This window comes from Pseudorca crassidens, chromosome 21 (assembly GCF_039906515.1).
Source record: "Pseudorca crassidens isolate mPseCra1 chromosome 21, mPseCra1.hap1, whole genome shotgun sequence".
NCBI classification, from domain to species: domain Eukaryota; kingdom Metazoa; phylum Chordata; class Mammalia; order Artiodactyla; family Delphinidae; genus Pseudorca; species Pseudorca crassidens.
In genome coordinates, this window is record NC_090316.1 from 21,040,435 (window position 1) to 21,064,474 (window position 24,040).

A 24,040-nucleotide genomic window follows, 5' to 3' on the forward strand; every position below is an offset into this window, starting at 1 on the left:
TTTTTAGATTCTATGTATAAGTGATATCATACAGTATTTGTCTTTCTCAGTCTGATTTATTACACTTAGCATACAGGGCTCAGCTTCTCAAAGGGGCTTCACTGAGCAGAACAGTGAGCTCATTAGGCTTACATCTTAAATTAGCTTGTCTAGAAGTTGGATTTTACACATTTACCCTAAGTGATTATTTTCTGGAGAACAGACTCATACTTAACAGTTTCTCAAGGGATATATAAAACAGAAAAGTGAACTTATTAATTTAGGAAAAGAGAATTGCTTGGTAAGCTAACCTGTTTAGGAATTTGCATAGAGGACTTCCTCATGGTGGACAAAATTGCCCCAGAGCAAATCAAGCAAAAGGAATTTTGATGAACAAAGAACATGAATAAAGAGCATTGGACTTAGAGGCTTTTTTTTTTTCAAAGTAAAGTAATTAGATAAACTTTTCTTCTCTGACCCAAGAATGAGCACCGACGAATTTTTTCCTTCTCCTTTTGGAAGACCATATTCAGAGAAGCTTCTCAATTAATACATCAGTTATAACACAGTTGTCATCCAAACCCTCTGGACTATATATTGTGTCTGCCCCTTACCTGATACCTGACCCAGTCCCAAGAGGAAGGTTGAATTCCAGGTCTCCCCAACTCCAGTCCGCTCCTGCCTGCAGCAGTGAACCTGTCTGTTCTCAGCCCCATCATGAACTAGACAACAGATCGTATATCCTTTAGTGTATTCTACCAGCAAACATTTCTGACAGTTATATTTTCCAACCTTGACTCCCAATGAAGGGGGAGATACCTTTTATGGGACTTATAAAATCCTGTGCTCTGAATACTGTGATCACATTTTAAACTTAAAAATGTGACTTTTATCAAAATATTTAGGATGGAACATATTTTAAATACCAAGGAAAGAGGTTAACAAGACTAGTCTTTGTTTCAGGCAACTAACAGAGCTTCCTCAGGTGGAGGTTATGAAACTCCTAAATATATAAACTTCCTATAATGTTGGTTTAGATATCATCTCATAGGGAGTCCTGAAAGGATATAAAACATTCTCATGTAGCATAAGTCTGAGAAATTACTATGGAAAAGCACTTTAAAATTAGTGAGACTAAACCAATTTCACTAGTGAGTCACCCTACCTATTCCTATTGTCTATGTAACTAGTAAAAGTTTAAATTAATAGATGCTCAATAAACGGGTCCTGAATTAATTACTCCACGTCATGTCAATATGAATGGTATGGTCAAGGGAATAAAAGCGTTTTACTGAAGACTGAGAGAACTGCATTAATTTCCAAGCTCTGTCATGGCTCATTATATGCTCCTGAGCAAGTCATTGCTCCTCTCTGAAGCTCAGTCTTCTCATCTGTGAAAAAAGCTATTGGATCTAATGGTCCCTACGATCCACTCCCACTTTTAAATTCTTCTTTTTTGATTATTTATTATTATCTACAAGAAACCTTCCTAGAACATATTATGAAAGAGGATTAAAATTTTATATCAAAGTTAGGAAAGTTCATGGATAACTAGGCAACGCTGGTGAGTATGTGTAACGGATGAGTAAACTAGGTTGGAACTGAGACTTCGGTAAAGAGTCCTGTGGAATTAGGGATCCCTTTCATAGTTCCTCTGGGGCTCAAAACAGATAATCACAAAGCTGCTGTAATTATCCAGTTGGAAAATCTATATTATTACCTAAAAAATCTAGTTGCTTTGCTCTGTTCCTGGCCAACTCCTAGAGTTCTGGGACCATGGTGGTCTTGAAACGCTGCTGTTACTACCAGGCAGATTTCAAAATGTAAGTGGTGGTTGTAGGAAAAGGCCACTTTCTCCTTCCCTAACCTAATCTAGACTTGGACACAAGCCCCTTCCCTGAAACCCCAACAAAAGCATTTGATAAGCTGTGAAGTTTGCAAAGCTTCTGAAACTTTGGGGATAATGGAAAGAAATTACAAGGCAGAGAAGGAAAATGTAAACAGGAATTTTAGCTATGAGTATTCTCTTCTCCATAGAGGTGCCCCATGGGCCATCCCTTCCCTTATCAATGGACCCAAACTATTGACATGTTGAAGGAATTACATAATCCTCCATGTAGAGAATGTCCTTGGTCATATCCTACCCTTAATTCCTCTCTTGCTTTATAAGAAGGGAAAAAATTTCTACATCCCCAGCCAATAAAGTACTAACCACTACTGATTCTATACCTACAATTAAGATACAATTTATAGATTATGCAGAAAAATTTTGCTTTTTTTCCCATAAAGTTTCCATTTCAGAATATAATCTGTGCTATATTTTGCATAATAAAAGCGCATTAAAGTATCACCCACCAAGAAAAAGAAAAGTTTTCTCCAAAGATAAATAATGGCCCTGCTCCTAGCTAAACAAAAAAATTGTCACCAAAATCTTCTTGTTAAATATGGTGGATTGACCACACATTTAAAAATGTGCTTCCTCCTCAAATCCCTTTAAGATGACAGCAAAGAAATAGAAAGGCATAAACCTACAATGTCAAAGCAAACAGGAATGATATGTGAAGAGATAAGAGATTACAACAACTTATTGGAAGAGATTTTAGAGGAACCACAAAATTCAAGAGTGACTGTCAAGGCTGAAAATAAGGGGATTGGTAAAATAATATAAAAAGTGTAGCTGGACCCTATAGCCTCCTCCCCAGCCCATGTAACTCCTACCCTCTTTATTCATATACTACCTACCACTTGCCCATTTTTTATTCCTAAAAGAATTTGATCTGGACCTTATTTTCATTTGAGGATAGCAGGAATGTTGAAAGGTAGGAGCCACAAACAGAGAAGTTAAAATAAAGCATGTATAGAAAAAGTACAACCAGGCACCTCTTTCAAACAAGATTGCTGTCAGGCAGGTTTGCATTTCCTAGCAGGAGACAGGGTTCTTCTCGGGAGAAATGGAAGGGCCCCACAGGAAAAAAAATTAAGGATACTAAAATATAATGCAACCTCCACAGATATGCCAGTTCACCACCTAACCATATATTGAATCTCACCAGTCCACAAACTCTACCCATGAACATTAAGCTAGCTTTCTGTTAGCTTTGTCGGTGCCTCACATAGAGATAACCAAGGGTCACCAGACATTTGAAGAATGTCTCCAGTATGAAAAACAGAGATAAAAACAAGGGGAGAAAAAAATAAAAATGGAACCCAGGGAATACAGAATACTGGGGGCCAGGCAGTGTTCTAGATGCTGGGGAAACTGTAATGAACAAAACAGACAAAAGTCTCTGCCCTCATAGAGCTTACATTCTAGCAGAAAGGTGGAAGTAAACATTAAATGAAATAAATAAATAGATTTGTTAGAAAGTGATGTCTGCCATATACTGTGAAGAAAAATAAGTCAGTGGAGAGGCTTAGTGAGTGGGTGGGGGAAAGAGAGGCAAATTTAGATAGACTGGGCCAGGGAAGGCTTTATTGAGACGACATTTGAGCAAAGACTTGAAGGAGAGAAGAAAGTAAATCATGGGGATATCTGGGGACAGAGGGAGGAAGGAAGAAGTCCAGGCAGAGAGACTAGCTAGTGCAAAGGCTATGAGGCTGAAGTGTGTCTGAATGTCTGAGGAATAGCTAGGAAGCAAGCAGTCGATGTGTTCAGAGAGATAACAGAGATCAGATTACAGACAGACTACTAGTCTGTTGAAAGGAATGGGACTTTTACTCTGAGTGATGGGCAAGCCACTGAGGTATTTTTGAACCAAGAAATAATACAATGTGACCTACATTGGGGGGCACAAGAGTGGAGGTAGAGAGACCGGTAAGAGACTAGAGGAATACTCCAGGCAAGAAATGATGGCAGGTCAGAACAGGATGCTAATAGTGGAGGTGAAGAGGAATGGATATAATTTCAAAGTAGAAGAATGATTTCCTGACAGATTGAATGCGAGTTGTGAGAGAAAAAAAGAAGTCAAAGATGACTTCAAGGTTTTTGGTCTTAGCAACCTGAAAGATGGACATGTCAATAAGCTGAGGTGTGGAAGAATGAAAGAATAACAATTTGGAGCAAGGAGGAGAGATGAAGAACTCTATTTTGGAAACGGTAAGTTTGAGATGACTGTTAAACATGCAAGGAAAATGTGAAGAAGGCAGTTGGATTACAGAGTCTACAGTTAGGGGAAAATATATATTTTAAAGTCAGTACCATAAAGAATGGTATTTAAAGTTATAAGAATGAGGACAGCAAGGATGTAGTACAGATTCAGAAGGGAAGAGGTAAAAATACCGAGCCCTGGGGTAAACCAATGTTAAGAAGCTGGGGAGATGAGGCACAAAGAGCAAGAATAGTAGAAAGGAGTTGTCAGTGGGGTAGGAGGAAAACCAGGAATGAGCGACATCCTAGGAACCAGGTGAGAAGATGCTTCAAGGAAAAGGGAGTCATTCATGTGTCTAGCAGATAAAGTAACAGGAGGACTGAGAACTGATCCTTGGATGAAGAAACATGAAGGTCCTTGGAGACTGTGACAAGGTCAGTTTCAGTGGAATGGTGGAGTGAAAGCCTGGTCAGAGTGAGTTTAAGAGAGAATGGGAGGGGATAAATTGGACATAGCTAAAAAGAAGTGCAACTGCTATAATGGGAAGTAAAGAAAAGGTTTTGTTTTATTTTTTAAGATGGGAGATGTCTGCAGAAGAAAACTTCCAAACTATATTTAGTATTATCAGAAAAGTAAGAAACAATAATGGAATGCTGTTATTTTTATTTAAAAAGGAACAATTAACACAAAAAGCTCAAAGAAATTAAATGAAATCGTCAAAATTAAACAAACTTCACTGAGTGGATTAGAATATATATTCAAGGAAACCTCCCAGAAAGTAGAATAAAATAGGAGAGAAAAGATAAGAAAATTAGAGGTATAATTTTAGGAAGTCAAGCATGTACCTAACAGAACTTTCAAAGAGGAGATAGAACAAAATGGAGAGTGAATTAACAAAGAAACAATAGAAAAATAATTCCCAGAACTGAAAGAGTTGAAGTTGAGTTTATTTAGTGTCCAGCACAATGACCTTTAAAAACAAGACAAAAAACACCCACCCCTTGGGCAAATCATGATAAAATTTTGAATAGCAGTGTTAGTGAAAAGCTGCACAAAGCTTTCAGAAGTGAAATCACATAAAAAGTACTGAGACTCAGAATGGCATCATGCTTCTCCACAGAAAGAATGCCTTAAAAGTTCTGAGGGAATTTATATTTTCCAAATCAGGACTCTACACTGCCAAGCTAGCAATCAAGTGTGAAGTGTGAATAAAGCCATTTCAGACGTGCAAGAACTAAAAAAACAAAAACGAAAACAGCAAATAAAAAACTACCTTAACATAGACTTTCTGAGAAAGAGTCTGACAATACGATCTAGAAAAATAAGGGCGAATGAAGATCGATACATCAGAAGACAAGGAAAAGGAACCAAGAAAAAGGGTTCATTTCCCGGAAAGCCCTTTCCCTTGCCAGAGTTGGGATTCTTGTGGGCGATTTGGAGGGCAGAAATGAAGCGGCAGGCTTTTTAGCTCTCACATGCTGTTGCCTATCTGTTGGCTCATCTCGCTGGCATAAGATCTCTGCCAGGCCTGCAGCTGCCCCGCCTCCCCTGGATCTTCCTTCAGCACATGACAATGGCTTCAGCTTCTACAGGAAAGCCACAACAGCCAGGTCAGAGGCAACAAGAACTGACAGAGCTTGCAGTCCGTCCTCATGGGCTCCAGCTCCTGCTTCCCTTACTTACAGCCATCTACCCTTTTCACTCACCTACCCTCCATCCTTCGAACTCCTCCGGCATCTTATCTTAAGAAAAGGGCCTTTGAGAGACACACAATAGCCTAAGGTCATTCCTTATATATCCTAGAGGCTCTGCTTCTCTGATTGAACTCTGTTATATACAGGATCCCAAACAGGAAAACCGAATGCCAGAGAAGGAATTTTTCAAATGCACTGTTGTTTCCTGGAGGACTCACTGGCCCTCTTGGCCGGCTACATAAAGCACGTAAAAAGTAATCTTAATAGACATTGGACAGATCGCCCAAAATGTATAGCTTCAGGTCTCACAAAACCTGTATCCTCCCCTGCTTACCAGTTAAGATAAAATGAAATGCTTATTTAGTACTCTTCTTTTCAGAGGTTTCTTGCTTATCTGAAATTTTTTCCCTCTGGTATCTAACCAACTCTGAATTAGTTGCCTAACAGGGCAAAGTGCAAAAGATGTTTTCTTATTCAATATATTTTCCCTGTAAAGAATAAAAAGAGCTCTGGGCAAGGAATGTTTGTTTTTCTTTCGATGTGTATGCAAGGACTTCAGAATTGCATATATTTTATGCTTCTGAAGAATAACATCTTTCTTATTAAAGAAGAATCTCCCCATAAGATCACATCATTAAAAAAAAACAATTGCAACCAAATAAATGTTAAATTCTAATAGAAAACAGATTTTTTTACACTAAATACATGAAGAAGAAATTCAGCTATATTGTGTAAAAATATGTGGAGAAAAAAGAAAACAAGAGCTCATGTTAAGTAAAACCACATTTTAAAATATGCCTTTAGACCCAAGGAAGATGGGCGGTAACACAAGCGTCTGCTTTCTCTCTACTCCCCAGTATGACTTCTCTGCTTTCTTTGATAAATTTGCTATACATCTTTTTCATTCAGGTACCTAAATCCTGTTTCTACGTGAGCTTTTTTCCTCCAGTTTTTAGATTCTTAAAATATTATCTCCTCTTAAAACATCATCCAACTAATTGGAAAACACACGATGATTCATACTTTTATGACCACAACTAAAAGTAGAATTCCCAGAGTTGTTAGCTATCCTGACAAAATTTCTGGACACTAGCAGAAAATTTAAAAACATGTTATTGACAGAAGTGTATTTGTACATTTGAATTTAAAATTTGTCCTTGGGGGCTTCCCTGGTGGCGCAGTGGTTGAGAGTCTGCCTGCCGATGCAGGGGACACGGGTTCGATCCCTGGTCCGGGAAGATCCCACATGCCGCGGAGCAACTAACCCCTGTGCCACAACTACCGAGCCTGCGCTCTAGAGCCCGCGAGCCACAACTACTGAGCCCACGTGCTGCAACTACTGAAGCCCACGCACTTAGAGCCCATGCTCTGCAACAAGAGAAGCCACAGCAATAAGAAGCCCACGCACCGCAACGAAGTGTAGCCCCGGCTGGCTGCAACTAGAGAAAGCCTGCACACAGCAACAAAGACCCAATGCAGCCAAAAATCAATCAATCAATAAATAAAATTTAAAAAATAAAATTTGTCCTTATTTTTCATTCAGCTTTTAATATTTTTTATTTCTTAGAAAAAAATAAGACATCCTAAATATAATGCTCTAAGACAGTTCATTTAATTTTTTTGGCCGCACAGCTTGCGAGACCTTATTTCCTGGACCGGGGATCGAACCCGTGCCACTGGCAGTCGAAGCAAGTCCTAACCACTGGACCCCCAGGAAATTTTGAGATATAGTTTCTTACTTTCGCTTCAAAATAACTACATAATGCTGAGAAAAAAAAGTTTTCTTGTGCACAATTACACTCACATTCTGATTCATTGTTTGGTTAGCCTGCATAAGTTTCATTACAATGAATTTATTTTTCTGCATGTGCATTTGAGACCAGAAGCTGGCATATTAAACTTCTAAAATTTACATTTAAAAATTTTACATTTGCATGTGGATGACTTTACCAATAACTAGGATTACCTCGAAAACAAAGAATAGATGTCCATACATGTGCATGACCAAGAATACACACCAAAGTGATTCTCTAAGATTGAAGTGTTTTCCCGTTTCCTCCTTAGAAATATTGAGGGAAAATTCTAGAACTTTTAGACTTTTTGTCCCTACCTCTAGCAATCAAAGATTATGAAATATTAAAGCCTAATCTCAGAGTAATCCACTTTTTGTTTTTGCTTATAAGCTAAAGAAATAAATTTATCCAGTCATCTTGAGCAAAAATAAATAAATAAAATAAACAAATGAATTTATTACAGGGATACTAAGGTAAGTAACAGAATCAATAACAGACTGCCACAAAAAAGCTGAGGAAGACAGAACATGCACTGCCCCAAAATGCTCAGCAAGAGTTCTTGGATCTGTTCTGTAGTGTGCACCCTTAAAATGATTTAATTTCAGTGGAAGTTTAGCCCCTGTGTCTTTCCATACAAATTCCACAGCCCCGGGAGAGAGAATCCAATTAGCCTAGTCACTTATATATCAGCGTACACCTAGACATACAGCACCCACACATCGGGGCTATATGCCTGCTCTCTTGCCCACAGATGATAGATTCAGGGGTAGAGATTCTTACCAAACATGACTACTTGGGGAACTTCTGTAAATAAAGAAGGCTCCCAGTATGTACCATTTTCCTATTAGCCAATCAGGAAACTTAAAGAATGAAGAAAGGGGGATCCATCCAGTTTACTAGAATATCTTCTGGTTCAATAAAGATGCCTGGCAAGCCTAATATCTCATCTCCTGTGACGACTATTTTCACCAATGACTCAACCACATTACATGTGCTCTTTTGTTATTGCTGCCATATATATATATATATATATATATATATATATATACACATATATATACATGGTTGATATATGTGTGTATACATATGTATACATATGTATGTGTGTGTGTGTATTCCAGTCCTCTTTTCCTTTATTTGTCTATTCCAATATTCCAATAATCCCTCTGTACCCTCTATGAATGAAATAGGCCTTCCCTGGCCACTTGCCCTTCCCCTAAGCCCATCCACCTAGGCTAGATGTTTTCCTATGTGTTTACTCTCTTATATCACACATCACTATATTGTGTACTGGAGTTTCTCTCGTCATTAAACAGAGATCAGGGACTCTTTTCTTGCTTCTATATCCATAGCACCTAGCATATACGTACCATACAATAGAGGCTCAAAAATATTTATTGTTCATGGAACAATAAAATTCCTTATCTGTGATAGCATATAATAAAAGATTCAAACTTGGTAACTTACATCAAGTTGGCATCTTACATGAAGTATTACTTACTATCAGGCCTAATACACAGAAGTCATGCAATAAATTCTAGTTTCCTATTGTCTTGAAACAAGATTAGGACTGTTGAGTTTGATCTATAGAGAGTGAGGCAGCAATAATACACACACAAATAATTAATGGTTTCATATACATTGCTAATTTAGGAAAGGAAAAAAGTGATTTTTAATAATCTAGAATTATTTGTGAGATGGGGAAGAGGTGAATCTGGAGACAATACCTTGCTCCTAAAATCATTTTCTAACATTGCCAAACTCACTCACTCTTGTAGCAGAATGAGAATTTTACATTGCAATAAAGAAAAGTAACAGAAACTTCTGCTTTAATAATGTAAGTGCTTGTAGCAGAATAAAATTGCTACCAAGAAAAACTTGAAAAGTTAGGCAAAATGAAAAAGATGACTTGTATGAAAGCATCAGGGAGTTACTAAGGCAGCCAGGACTGGAGGGGCCAGATTGTAGAGAAGAAAGCTGCCCACAGTCATAATATGATAAATGTAAACTATTCTTGCTTCTTTTTTTTTTTAAAGCATAAACTATTGATCAAAGCAAAAAATACACACAGGTACACACAGGAAAAATACACAAATCATTAGCATAGAGTTCAATGAATTTTCTCAAACTACTTTTTCTGTAGTGTGGACATTCTGGTGATTGATTTTTTTCTGTTTTTGTATACCTGAAGGTATTTTTGCCTTAGTTTCTGCATATAGCATTCTGGTTACTCCACTGTTTTCTCACGTGCATCATTTCCAGCAAGAAATCTGCTAGCATCCTTGTTCCTCTGTAGGTAACACTTTTTTCCTCTTGCTGATTTTAAAGGAACTAAGTCTGTCCATTCAGATTATATTCTCCAGGAAGCTAAAAAGTTTTGTTCTCGGGATGTTTATGAGGGAGTGGCCTGTGATCCACCCCGTGGAAGGGAGCAGGTTTGGGCAAAGGGAGAACCTATGCAGAGTTTTGAGCTAATATAGCCCATCAGAGGTATCCTGCTTTGGCCAAAATGGCTGGACCTTACTCCCAGCTTGATGGGACGTTACACGTGGGCTGCCCAGGGAGGGGAGAGACCTTGGCCAGAGGTGGCTCTCTATAACTGAGGGAGCTCCTAAAGGGGCTGATGGCACACCTGTTGCCCTGATGGCAACAGGGCAACAAATTCTCCCTTGAAGGGCTGATCTGGAGGTGGTGTGTCACCATTTCCTTACATCTGTGGATACAATCACAGGCATTATTCATTCACTTGGTGGAGGAGAGCAGAGTCTAGATACCCAAGACAGTGTCTATTGTTGTGTCTTTTTTGTGACACAGAAAGACTGTTAGATGCCTTTAAAAAAAATTGTGATAAAATACACATAGCATAATATTAACCGTTTTAAGTGTATAATTCAGTGGCATTAAGTACATTCACATTGTGGTGCAACCATCACCACCAACCATCTCCAGAATTTTTCATCTTCCCAAACTGAAATGCTACACACGTTAAACAATCACTCCTGTTATTTTCTTCCCCCAAACAATGGCAACCACACTCTAATCTCTGTCTCTATGAATTTGACTACACTAGGTATCTCAAATAAAAAGAATCATTCACTGTATGTCCTTTTGTGTCTGGCTTATTTTACTTAGCACAATGTCTTCAAGATTCATCCGTGCTGTAGCATGTGTCAGAATTTCCTTCCTTTTTAAGAATGAATAATATTGCATTGTATGTATATAATGCATTTTGTTTATTCATCTGTTGATGGATATTTGGCTTGTTTCCACCTCTTGGCTATTGTGAATAATGCTATTATGAACACTGGTATACAATATGTCACATTCCTTTTAATCGCTCTCCATGACTACTAAAGGATAAAAGAAAACAAGAGGCCAAAATATGAGCTATGAATTTCAATTGGTGAGATTCAGAGTCAGATTTTGAGTATTTGATCATGCAAACTACATGAGGATTAAAAGCAGGTTTGCAAAACAGGTAAGTGTCTTTAAAAGGATTGTTCAGCTTTCAACAGTATAAAAGGCCACACACACACACACAAAATCTGAACAATCTCATGTTCTCTCCGCCCCAGCCAAACTGGATATATGTCATTTCCCAAATACAAGTTGTACTTTCTGTTTCTGTGCCTTTGCCCATGCTGTTCATTAAATCTGTAGAAATCTTTCTCAGAGGATCTGTGATAGCCAACTCTGACCTGTAGTTCAGAACAGAGAAAATGCCAATAATTATTTTCCTATTCTGAGGCAATTTCATTTAGCATGTTTTCATTCCACTGCTAACACCTATTTCGATTTATTCCCATTTTTTTCAGTTTGTCCTTTAAACATTACATTATACATATTATAGCCAAAGAACATTATGCATCCTAGATCATAAGATCTTTATGGTTATTCATTTATCAATGACCAGGTCTGTGTCATCCATAGTCAACAGGCAGCCCTAGACAACAGCCCTGTCTGGTTAACTGATGAGATTTGCAGTTGACATGTTATTCTTTTGCCTCCCAGCTTCTATTCCTCCTAACAGCATCTCTATTTCTGTCTGGGGCTTCTCCGTAACTTTTGGGGAAAATAATTCTGCACTTCCACCGCAGGAGCCAAAGGACAGTGGGCTGCAGGAATTAGACAATTTCTCCAGCATCTGCACATTTAAGGAGAGACACAAGAAGGTCACGCAACCTAGAAGAGCAGAGGCAGCAGCACGCTGGCCAGATGGTACAGGCTATGACACAGGTGCTCTGCCCCTTGCTTTCTGTTTCTTGGCTTTCCAGAGCTCTCTTAATGCTTGTTCATCCTGAAGCCTGATGGTCCCAGACGACTTCTGATTCTGTGAATCCCGCATTCTCCAGTAAATTTCAATAAATTCACTTCTGCCCAAATTAGTGTCAGAAACCAACCAGGAACTCTGATACATTACTATCCTCTTGCCCCTACTCATCTCTCAAATTCCTGTCCTGCTCTGGCCTGTATCTATTTTTTAAATGCATATATATATAAATAATACATATATATGATGACTTTGTAGATGAAAATGTAGATGTAACTTTAGACACAGATGAACAGTACCTATCTATCTATCTACCTATCATCTCAAGAAAATGAAGGATCGGATTCAGAAACAATGGAAGTGAAGGATAATAACACAAGTTGGCAGTTAGCTTTTACTGCTTTTACACATCTTTCTTTAGAAGATCCTTATCCTAGGCTACTCATTGGAAGATACAGTACTACCGGCATGGACAAAGAAAAAGAAGCAAAAAGCACAACTTGTATTTGGGCAATGCCATGTACCCAGTTTGCAAAAAGGTTAATAAAAGTGACAAAGTATGATTTGGCTGGAAAAACCCAAGACTTGGAATTAGAAAGCCTGGGATAATGTTCTAACTCAAAATCTATTTAAATTGGGGTCCCCCAAAGCAAAGCCTGAGACAAAGATTTGGATGCAAGTAGTTTACTTGGGGGGTGATTCCAGGAATCATAAGTGAGGGAGTAGTGAGATGGATCAGGGAGGAAAGCCAATAAAGGGTGCCTAGTGAGTGGGTTACAGCCCTAGGCAAATGGGGCACAAACATGCTGGACCAGGGCTTCCCTGGTGGTGCAGTAGTTAAGAATCCACCTGCCAATGCAGGGACACGGGTTCGAGCCCTGGTCTGGGAAGATCCCACGTGCCACAGAGCAACTAAGCCCTGCACGACTACTGAGCCTGCGCCCCAGAGCCCACGAGCCACAATTACTGAGCCCACGTGCCACAACTAATGAAGCCCACGCGCCTAGAGCCCGTGCTCCGCAACAAGAGAAGCCACCACAATGAGAAGCCTGCGCACCACAACGAAGAATAGCCTCCGCTCACCGCAACTAGAGAAAGCCTGCGCACAGCAACAAAGAACCAATGCAGCCAAAAACAGATAAGTAAAATAAATACATTTATTAAAAAAACACACAAACCTGATGGACCCTCGGAGAGACCCACATCAGAATTTCCCTTCATGTGGCAAGAAACCTGGGGTATATATCTAGTAACTCCAGCCCCTCATTGCTTGAGGGTTGCCTCTGTAGGTACTGGCTCCTCTTGTTTTAGTCTATTCCTTCTACCTATGCTCTGAATCCCAGCCTCTTCTTTCTTGTCTAGAACTGTACTCTTTTAATTATCTTTCCCCTTCTTACTTTTAACATCACCCGCTCTACCCATAGTCTTGTCCCCCTTTCATCCTAGAGACAAGCTCAATTCTTTTAAACTCTAGAAAATTAAAATCTCCCTTGTTCCTGCCTCTGGCTACCCTCTCATTGTTCTCTCTCCCTTCCAGCCACACTTTGTAAAAAGGGCGATCTACACTCACTGACTCCATGGTCTCCCTTCCTATTAACCCCTCAACCAGAGCCAGTGACTTCTGATCCGTTCACTTCGCTGCAGCTGCTCACAATTAGGTCACAAGTCTCCTCAGAGCAGTTTCTTACTGATTTCTCAGAATGCTCCTTCTTCTTCAAAACTTATTCTTCAGTGGGCTTTCCTAAAACACCTCCCTCTTAGTTCTCTGGGTGTCCTCCAAGTGTTTCATCTTTTCTTAATAGAGTATTCTTCCTCTCTAGTCCACTGAATGTTAGTGTGTACCAACTCCCAAATATCTAATGCCAGCTTTCACTTCTCTCTGTAACTCTGTGTTTGGCCAACAGTCAACTCATTACAGTCTCTTCCTCTTCCTTTTCCCTGGAGGAAAAGGCTTGCCTTTGGGAGAACACAATGAGTTGGAAAAACCCCTATTTATTCACTCATTCAGTTCAAAATCCTGGCATTATCAGACATCATTCCTCTCCCTCATCCTTCATTTCATTAGTCAATAAGTCCTATTGAATCTACTTCCTAAATACCAAACTTTCTTCATCAGCCCCATTGTTACAACATCATTGCCACTGCAATCTTAATTTGTGTCCTCAACAGCTTAGCATAATCTATTGGTACCTCCTCTTTGATCAATCTACTTCCAGTTTCCTTCCCATGGTGACCATCTCCTACACAGTTAAAAAAAAAGTTATCTGTATAAAAACAAATGTGATCACATCACTCCTCTGTTTAATAAGGCTCAAGTGGCCCTCCATAATCAACAAGATAAAATCCAATTTCTTTCCTGTGGTGATCTAACCTTGGTGTCAGTATCCACTGGTAGTCAAGTAGTCCCCACGGTTAAAGCCACTGTGACTCAGCCAAAGTGGTGTACTGTGAGTGCTTTGAAACCTCTGCTAAAATGTGATGCAGGAATGGATCCTGAAAACTTGGAGGCCTAAGTCAGCATCAGCACAGAGCCTCCTTTGTAAGTATAATAAATGTAAACATTTATATATCACTTACTGTGAGCCAGTACTCTCTGAACATTTTCTGTGTATTAATTCATTTAATCCTCATAACAGCCCTTTGAGATATGCATTCTTATTTTTACTCCCATTTTGTCAGTGAGACAAGAGAGACATAAAAAGAGCAAGTAACTTACTGAAGGTCACATATGCCAGGGTTTGACTTGAAATAGTCTGGTCTCAGAAGCATGTTCTCATCCACTTGCTGTAGTGCTTTACTAGCTTTACACGAAGGTAGTGGGGTCGCCCAGCCTCAGAACATCATTACAGCCTGTGCGGGCATCTGTGCGAATCAGAGGCAAAAAGCCTGAGTCAGTGACAGCTCAGGGCAACCTAAACCTGGAGCAAAACATTATAAGGAGAATCCTTGTTTCCACATCTTCCCAATGCCCCACACTCCATGAAAAGCTTCTAAGAGACCAGAAGTGGAATCACTGCTGCAGAGGATAATGATGGCCTCAGATCATACGGGAATGTTTTCAAAAGTGATAAGATGAGGGCAGTGGGACAAAGGACAAAAAGTGGGACCCATCTTGAAAATTAGGCAGTCTACCCTTCTCTCTCCACTATGTGTTTGGACTAAAGACTGGCTCCTGGGCTTCCCTGGTGGTGCAGTGGTTGGGAGTCCGCCTGCTGATGAAGGGGACGTGAGTTCGTGCCCCGGTCCGGGAAGATCCCACATGCCGCGGAGCGGCTGGGCCCGTGAGCCATGGCCGCTGAGCCTGCGTGTCCGGAGTCTGTGCTCCGCAACGGGAGAGGCCACAACAGTGAGAGGCTCGCGTACCGAAAAAAAAAAAAAAAAAAGACTGGCTCCTAAGAACTGAGTTAAGCATCCCCCATTCCATTCTTGAATATTAAGGGAGGGGATGTCAGGGAAATGGAGGGAAATGTTTCTTGTTACAATATCTGCTAATCAGGATAGTTAAGAGTCATATGCAATTAATTTTAGCATTCAGAGAAGACATAACTTTCTTAGAACTTCATGCTGAGGAAATGGGTCACACTAATTCATGTAGCAGAGGAAGAACATTATCTTAATAGTAGGTCTAGCTGGGACAGGCTAGAAGCAAGACCAAGGGAAAAACACTGTTCTGATAACAAATAATTAATGAGGAATTTGGAGTTTCCATGGATAACCCAAGAGGAAGAAGGTGAAAAGGCAGGAGTGAGTGAGATAGGAATGGGCAGCAGAATGTGAAGAATCCATCAAGACGACAGAAAGTTGGCAGGAGGCAGCCAGTGAGAAATTCCAGGCTATGGCCAAAGATCTTTAAACAACAGGGGTGTCGAATATTCACTTTTAAGATGTTTGCTGCAGCACGAAGTCCTCTTTCTCCTCACCCCCTTGCACTGTTAACACCAAATCCTCAGTGAAAAGTTACCACAGAGAGGTGCCTTGTGTCCATGGTATTTTGAGAAAATAAAGGGTAAGAGGCCATGTTCTGCCTTGGGAATGATGTGGGATGAAGAAAAAGAACAGCCCAAAGAGGCTAGACTTGAGAGAAATCAAGAAATCAGCAAAAGCAAAAAATAACAGAAAAGCATTAGCTCCAAGGATCCTAGAAGATGTCGGCAAATGAGATCAGATTTCCTGCTGTCCTCGCGACGGAGATGTGATTATCCCAACAACTTCGGGGGCTTGGGAATATTCAGGTAGCTGACATTTGAACTATGTAAGTAAAGTGGGTATATTTCTTATGCCACAAACTTACAAGTGAAAGATAAATGTGACTCTTGTTTTCCTAATTGGATTTCAAGACTATATTCTCTGGGCTTGAAGAAACCTAATCTCTCTTGCACTGACTTCGGGGCTTGTGGTAGGCGAGGTCTGCGCTGTGCCACGAGAACCCTCTATTCCTGCCACAGATACTGGCCCCTCTTAGTTCTCCTCAGTCAGCAGTCCACACAGGCTGCTGCTAAACCTTCCTCCTCTTCCTTTTCAGAGATGCAAGGGAAAGCATCAAATTCTTTTGATTTCCCATCAAGTCTTCCTCTTTTCACAAATTGTAAGGCGTGGAAACTGCTCTGATTTTAATCTTTTTTTCTCATGTCTGAAATTTTTATCTTTTGTTGCTGGTGTGACTGCCTGGGATCATCCTTCATGGAGGCAATGCATGCCTATAACTAGTCTGAATGGGGGAAAAGAAAATATATCAGAAAATGGAACAAGCTAATACCTACAAATATTGTTCAGTTGCATTTGCTTGATATTCTCCCTCTCTTAATTAGTTCAAAAGATTCCTTGTATAATGACCATCCTGCAAAGTAGTAAAACTGCATTTTTTTCATTGTTAATTTCTCCCTTGATCTATCATTAATTATCTAAAAACTTTAAATGTTCAGTGCTCTCTTAGGGGTCAGCACACTATGGCCCCTGGGTTAAACTGGGCCCACTGTCTATTTTAATATTTTTAAATGGTTGAAAAAAATTAGAAGCGGATTAATATTTTGTGACGTGAAAATTATATAAAATTTAAATGTCAGCGTCCAAAAACAATGTTATATTGGAACACAGCCATGCTCATTCATTACCTGGCTGCTTGCACTCTACAATCATTGAGTAGTGGGACCATATGGCCCACAGTACCTAAAATATTTAATATCTGGCCTTTTACAGGAAAAGTTTATCAACCCCTGCTCTACACCATTCTGCTGCACCTATTGTCAGGGTTTTATTTTTTTCCTTCTCTAGATTAGATTGTCTGTCCATTCAATATCTCCCAGTTTTTAACTCTGGACATTTAGTCCTCTTTTGGTAAAGAAAGAACATTCTAACCTCTTTTACCTCGTTAATTTGAGTTCACACATGTTTTGCCAGTTCTCCCTGACCTTAGAATCTTTCTTATGGAAGGAGAAATGCAGTGTGGGAAGCCTTTTTATGGTAAAAGGGCAAAAATCATAGCATATACAGCTGTACCTCACTATATAATGCAGTGAATTTAATATGGCTCAATGTAACGCCAATCATGTTGGATATTCCTTCATTAGCCCACCCTTATTTTCATGCATATACCAAATCTAGACCTGCAGATCTCCTTATTTATGTGAGAAAAGACCCTTTTCTGACCCAGAGTTCATCTTTTGTAGTTACTCCAGATTACTCCTTTAGAACCATGGCAATTGTTCTTATTTCATATAATTTTAGTTTCAATAACAGGGTTTTGAAAGTAAAAGCTGAAAATTACTTTTGATACCTTTTTAATATTTTTCATATGAATTACAGAACAAAATTCCTATCAGTCTATATTTCTGTAATTTTGGAACCTTCCCACCCAATTACCTGATTTCTCTAATTATTAACAACCTACATCTAGTTATATTTAAGACTTTCTATTGTAGGGGTGGTGGGAAGCTAGGAGAAAAGATATAGATTATTTTCTTTCCAGTTTTTTATTGTTACTCAGGACACCTTTTTAAAAACCCTTCAACTTGATTTTTTCCTGGGAAGCAAGCATTGCACATAGGACTGCACTACTGCAGCTCTGATCAGGTTTACAATGAATAGAGAAGGTGGGGTAAAAACACACAGACCCCCAAGAATATAGACAAGGAAAATATAGGAAGAAGTGTATAGTAATTACAACTCTAGAGTTGGAAAGCCATGTAAAGACTGATGACCTGCAGACAGAAATAGAGACACAGATATAGAGAACAAACCTATGGACACCAAGGGGGGAAAGTGGTGGCGGTGGAGGGGTGGTGCTGGGATGAACTGGGATTGACATGTACACACTAATATGTATAAAATGGATAACTAATAGGAACCTGCTGTATAAAAAAATAAATAAAATTAAATTAAAAAATTAAAAAAAATAATTGATGACCTGCAAATATGTATGGAATTGTCAGAATCACAAGGGTTACATTTACTGAAAGAGTGATTTTTGAACGAAAAGGACCATAAATTGGTTATGAAGGAAAGAGCAGTTCAGACTGGTGTAAACATTAATATTGTATGCTGAGAGCAGCAATTAGGTATTTTGGAATCTAGTAATAAAGAGTCTGAACTAGGCAGTAATGAGAGCTGTTGTAGTAATTAGATATGGGGGAAACGGAAGAAGGTAAGAAGAGCCTTGAAACATTACTTATGCATGAGGATTTGATATAACTAGTTGATATAATTACCTAGTAATTAATTGATTTAATTATTTATATGTTCAGGTTTTTGAGCAAAAGAGGTACATAAGAGAAAACATAATTAACACGGTTTTCTCAATGCAAAGACTAGACAGTGTTTCTCAACTGGGAGTGATTCTGTCCTTAAGCCACACGGCCCACCGTACCCTGACTCTGGGGTTATTGGGCAATGTCAAGGGACAGTTTTGCTTGTCATCACCAGGGAGGCAGCGGGCTACAGGCTGCAAGAGGCCAGGGCTCCTGCAGCACACAGCACAGCCCCCATCACAAAGAATCATCCAGCCCTACAGGTCAACCATGTCAAGATTGACAAACGCTGGGCCAAATTAAGGCAGAGCAGTGAAGTGCTCAAATTTAACCGAAAGGTATAAGAACTAGGCCAGAGGTCTCCAACTAGTTCCCTGGGTGACATGATCAATCTCTTTGTTCATCAAGTTACCCACAAGCTAAGATAAAGCATAAAGATAAAATCAGTTATATTCAGTTGTAGGATTATTCAAAAATTAATTTTACATTCTGCTCTTAACAGACTGTGTTTCTACCCATCAACATGGATGAATTGCAGAAACATAATGAGGAATCAAAAAGCACATCAAGCACGAATATAATCAGTATGATACCATTTATATGAAGTACGAAAACAAGCAAGACTAAAAAAATACTACTTAGGGATATATACATATAGTTACACAAGGAAAATGAAGGAATTATAACACTGATATCATTCAAGATAGTACTTATGACTGCAAAGAAGGGGAATGAGTTTGGTGGAAAGCAGAGGGGTCCTTAAATATACTGATTATTTTCTATGTTTTAGGTTAGGAAGTGGATTCTTGAGTGTTTCTTTTCTTATTGTACTTTATAATTTACATAAATGTCATACATTTTCTTGAGTGTATCAAAAATCACATAATAAAAACAATCTTAAATTCAGTTATAATAGTATAGTGGTCACTGAAGGTTTTACCTTTAAGTTCTCTCGCCACCTACAGGTTAAAACTAGGTACTGCAGAAAACCGTCTTCAAAGACCAAATTAATGAACACCAAAATAAATGAACTCTACAAGGCATCTGGGATATAAAGAAGCATAAAAGGCAGGGTTTCTGCTCTAGCCATGGTTAAAATCTATCTGTGGATAAATAATGTACAGAACTCATTAAAGAGATAAAAAATATATCACAAAATGTTAAATTTTAAGAGCCCTCTGGTCAATGTCATACTAAATATCAAATAACAGAAACAAATATTTTACACAGCAATGACAGCTTATTTAATTTACCATCAGATTCCAACTCCTCCACTTGATTCATTCGGCTATCACCTTAGGCCAGGCCTTAATTACTTCATGCCAGTTACCACCTGTTCTTTGTCTTTCCCTTCTCCTCTGCTCTCCCTAGTCTGTTCTAAACATTGCCACTAGATTAAGTCTTAAAACAACTACTTCCTTATATCATTGCCTCTTCCAAACCCTCAACTAGTTTCACATTATCTGTTGAACAAAGCCGAAACATTTCAGATCAACATTTAAGATTTTTTACAGTTTGGCCCCAACCTGTTCATGGCTCTCGCTTTCTTCTCCTGCTTCCCCATCTCCACATGAATCCCCTACTTGACCCAGTCTGTTTTCTGTATTATTCATTGCTTATTCTGGATGTATTATCTGTGTTACAGGTGTGCTCCTTTCCTTTGAACATCATTCTTCCATTTCGGCCTCCTCACCCACCTTTAATACATGTGTTTAAGTTTTACTTAAATGTGGAAAACTGAGATGTAGTTTCAACCTATATCTCTTAAAGGCTACTTATGTTCCCCATTTACATTTCCACCAGACTGTTGCCCCTAATTTCATCCTACATAGAAATCCTGGAGCTATCATCATCTTTGAGACAATATAATACAATATACTTAATATAATGTACTCTTTCTCTGCATTCCTAAAGCACTTACTGTATTGTTTATTTGCCATATTCATACACTACTGATGCTAAACTGGTTCATTTGCATAGTTTGTTTTTCTAAATTAGATGTGAAGGTTTTAGAAACCCAGGATAATTTCATCATTTGGGGGGTCCTCTGTCCCCTGCTAAGATCAATAATGCCCATATTTAGTTTGAGGACCCCATTTTAATGTAAAAATTTCTCAGACTTCTCCCACCACCTAACAGACCAATAATAGCACTGGCATCTTTTAGGGTTCACAAATTAAAAGAACATAATGACCATATGATTTCAGTAGTGCTTTTGAATCCATCTGCATTGTTTCAATGACAATAGCTTCTACATATTTAAAAATAATAATATATATGTATAAAACAAAACGGTGATGATGGTGATGATTATGGCTTACCATGTGCCAGTATTTTTTCCCATGCATTTTCTTTTTTTTTTTTTGGTACGCGGGCCTCTCACTGCTCTGGACACGCAGGCTCAGCGACCATGGCTCACGGGCCCAGCCGCTCCGCTGCATGTGGGATCCTCCCGGACCGGGGCACGAACCCGTGTCCCCTGCATTGGCAGGCGGACTCTCAACCACTGTGCCACCAGGGAAGCCCTCCCATGCATTTTCTTAATCAAAAAATTCCTTCGAGGAGTCAGTAGACCTCAGTTTACACCTGGGCTCTCCTACTTGGAGCTGTCAGAACTTTGGCAATTTATTTAACCTCTCATTAGTAAAATGGAACTGATGTAGAACCAGTATCTTCAGGATAGTTGTGAGAATTCAGAAAACCACAAGAGATGAAATGCTTAATCCTGTGCCTAGTACAGAATAAACACTACTTTAAAAAAAAAGATCTAAGGTAGGCAATATTATTAGCTCCTCCCCCTCATTTCATAGGTGGGGCAACTGAGGCTCAGAAAGGTCAAGTAACTTGCCCAAGATCTTAGAGCTAGTGTGCGGTGGAATTACAATGAGGCCTAGGGCACACTGGACTACAGTAAACACCTAATCCATTAGCTGCTCGGTGCTGGGAGTTCCCACAGCACTTTGTTTTCTTATAAAACAGAGTTTATTTACATCACACCCTATTTCTTCATCATTCATTAAAATATGAGCTCTTAATGGGCAGGGACTATGTTTTTGTTACCTAAGTAATCAGCACTGTTAGACGCACAGAAAAGTACTTAAAAAATGCAGGACAAAGGGTCAAAGATCGTTGCACTGAAGCTGAACCTGGATTCAGTTGCAAATTACAGTAGCACGAAGGGCTTGATTTACCTGAATCATCTATTGAGATGCAGTTCTATTAATTGGTTTTGTGAACAAATTCCATTGGTAACTGAGAACAATTTGCTGTTGGAACTTAGATACCCATTCTTCATTCCTCCTACCCTTATTTTGCTTAAAACAGTTATCCCACAATTACAAACTGTCGAAAAATAAAGAAAAACTGACCAGTGTTTAAAACTTTCAGGTAGCCACACTGAAGACCTTAATTGTCACCGTGTTCTGGGGGTTTGTTTTAAGAGAGAACCTGTTTATATACTAACCTTAACAGGGCTGCTGCTGAGAAAAGAGAGTAAATAAAAAGGGACTTCAGAGACTATAGTTTTAGAGAACATTTTTCGATATTAAATTTTGATTAAAATCATCTGGTTCTTCTAAGGAAACTAGGGCGTTAATCCAAGGTGGAGTTAATTACTAACACTGATGATTCTCCCACTGACCAGCTGTACGACGTTTGGCCAATTAACTCGCGTGGGTTTATCTCCTCAGGTGTAAAATTAAGCCCAGATTGTAAAGGTCCTTTTGCTTCCACCCCTTCGTGACCGGGATGTGGGTAGTGGGCGACCGCAGTCCGCGGCCTTTTCTCCTCCTTCCGGCACTCTCCAGAGCTGGCACCACCCGCCCACCCACAGAAAACCAGAACGCGCCTCCACTCTTTTTCCAGCTGCCCAAGAGGGCTCCATCCGCTTCCGCACAGGCCTCGACCTCCTCGCCGGAAGAGCCGGAAGCGCCGGAAGCGCCCAGCATGCTGGGATTTATAGTCATTTCCCTCGTGGCGAACGTGCGGGCGCGTATAACCCGAGAGCGAGTTGGCATTCTGGGATATGTAGTTCCTGGTGGTTCGTTTGTGTAATCGGCAGCCGTCTCCGGAGCCAGAGGTGACACCGCAGACTCCCGCCGGTCACATGACTCCAGTCTAGAGCGCTGATCGCACTGCGGCTCCCGCCCAGGCGAATTTCGCCCCCGCGCGGCCGTTGCCGAGGAGACGGCGCATGTCTCCCGGCGCGTTGCCCCCTCTGCAGTCCCCCCGCCCCTCTTCTCCCACCACAATGAGAGCCTAAGATGGCGGTGGCTGCGACGGTTGGAGCCGAGTAGCTGAGGTAGAAAAGGCGGCCATTGGGCCCTAAGCAGCCAGGAAACTTGGGGACTCTCCCTGCTGTGGTCTCTAAGGGAGGCCCGCCGCCGGTGGCGGTTCGTGGGGGCTGGCCGCTACTCCGCCCTTGGCGGGAGCGGCTGCTTCGTTTACAGGTAATGCCTGAGCGTCCCCAGCCCTTGGCAACCGAGGGCAGCGCGGCGTAGGGGCGGGAGAGCAACGGCCCTGGGACACTTGACTCCGTAGGGCCTGGTCTCGGGCCCACGCCTCTGTCTGGGCTCCTGGGCTTTTTTTGCTGCTTGCTTCCCGTCCCCTGGCCAGGCATTCCGCCCCCTACCCCGGACCGACCGACGCGATATCGGGGTGAGCCTCAAGGGACGCATCTTGGCGACCACAGAACCCTCCTTCTTGCCTCCCCGCCCCTCTCTCTTTTTGGCCCTGGGGAGGAGGCCGCCCTGCGACTCTGGAGCTCCAGGAATGTCCCTTGCTAGTGGAGGAAGCGGGGGGGGGGGCGGGTTACGGTTTGGTTGCCAGGGGCAGGGGGTCTAGTTTTCCATAGTAAGGGGCCTTAGTGGCCGTAGACTTCGTCACTGCGCCTCTCCCACCCTACCCCCCAAATTCTCTTCTGGTGGGGCTCTCGAGGTCCAGAATTTGGGGTGGAGAAGGGCCGGTGAGGAGCGACGCGACTTCGGGGTTGGGCTGTGGGCAGCGGGACTTAAGCTGTCTCGGGTGTTTTTAGAGCGGAAGGGCCGCGGGAGGCGTTCCTGGCTTTGGGGTTTCTACTTGCGAGGGGAATGTTCATTTCAGAGCTCTTCTCTCGCCTCTGCCGTTGCGCCCCTTCGCCATCCCTTACTGCTGGTCCAGTTTGGATGGGCCCAGGGTGGGGATAAACTAAATGCCAAATGGAATTCGGGGAACATCGCTTGCTTTGCAGAAACGGGGGTTTGGGGGTTACGTAGTAGGCCCCGCTAGGGAGGCGGGTCGCCCAAACTTTTCATCCCGCGGCTCACTCCTCAAGAGCTCGCCCTATCTGAAAAAAGAAAAAAGTTTTTTTGACCGATTGGAGATCTGTGTCGTTTGCTCTACGGGTGACGGATCGTGTCTTGGCGCTGGAAGAAGCGGGCTTTCTGGGCGCCCCTTTCACCCCCGCCCCATCGCTGCTTTCCAGACTCCGCCTTCT

The 24,040-nt window shown here is 40.8% G+C and overlaps 2 protein-coding genes across 40 annotated transcripts in view; one reads left to right on the plus strand and one right to left on the minus strand.

The window, feature by feature from the left end:
• FGL1 (fibrinogen like 1) overlaps positions 1–22,493 on the minus strand; it is a 58,039-nt gene extending 35,546 nt beyond the window's left edge. The window contains exons 1-3 of one of the 12 annotated variants that reach the window (XM_067722059.1): positions 22,415–22,493; positions 14,541–14,686; positions 594–661 (exon numbers count right to left, since the gene is read on the minus strand). In XM_067722059.1, coding sequence (XP_067578160.1) covers positions 594–661; positions 14,541–14,593 — 121 coding nt within the window. In that variant the 5' untranslated portion in view covers positions 14,594–14,686; positions 22,415–22,493. The other 11 variants (XM_067722063.1, XM_067722060.1, XM_067722057.1 and 8 more) reach the window with 11 other exon arrangements.
• A 188-nt stretch (positions 22,494–22,681) lies between these two features.
• PCM1 (pericentriolar material 1) overlaps positions 22,682–24,040 on the plus strand; it is an 88,890-nt gene continuing 87,531 nt past the window's right edge. For 9 of the 28 annotated variants that reach the window (XM_067721468.1, XM_067721475.1, XM_067721466.1 and 6 more), the window contains exon 1: positions 22,683–23,015. The gene's annotated coding sequence lies outside the window, so the exon portion shown is untranslated. Of the gene's footprint in view, positions 23,016–23,104; positions 23,224–24,040 lie in introns of those variants that run through there. The other 19 variants (XM_067721462.1, XM_067721469.1, XM_067721472.1 and 16 more) reach the window with 5 other exon arrangements.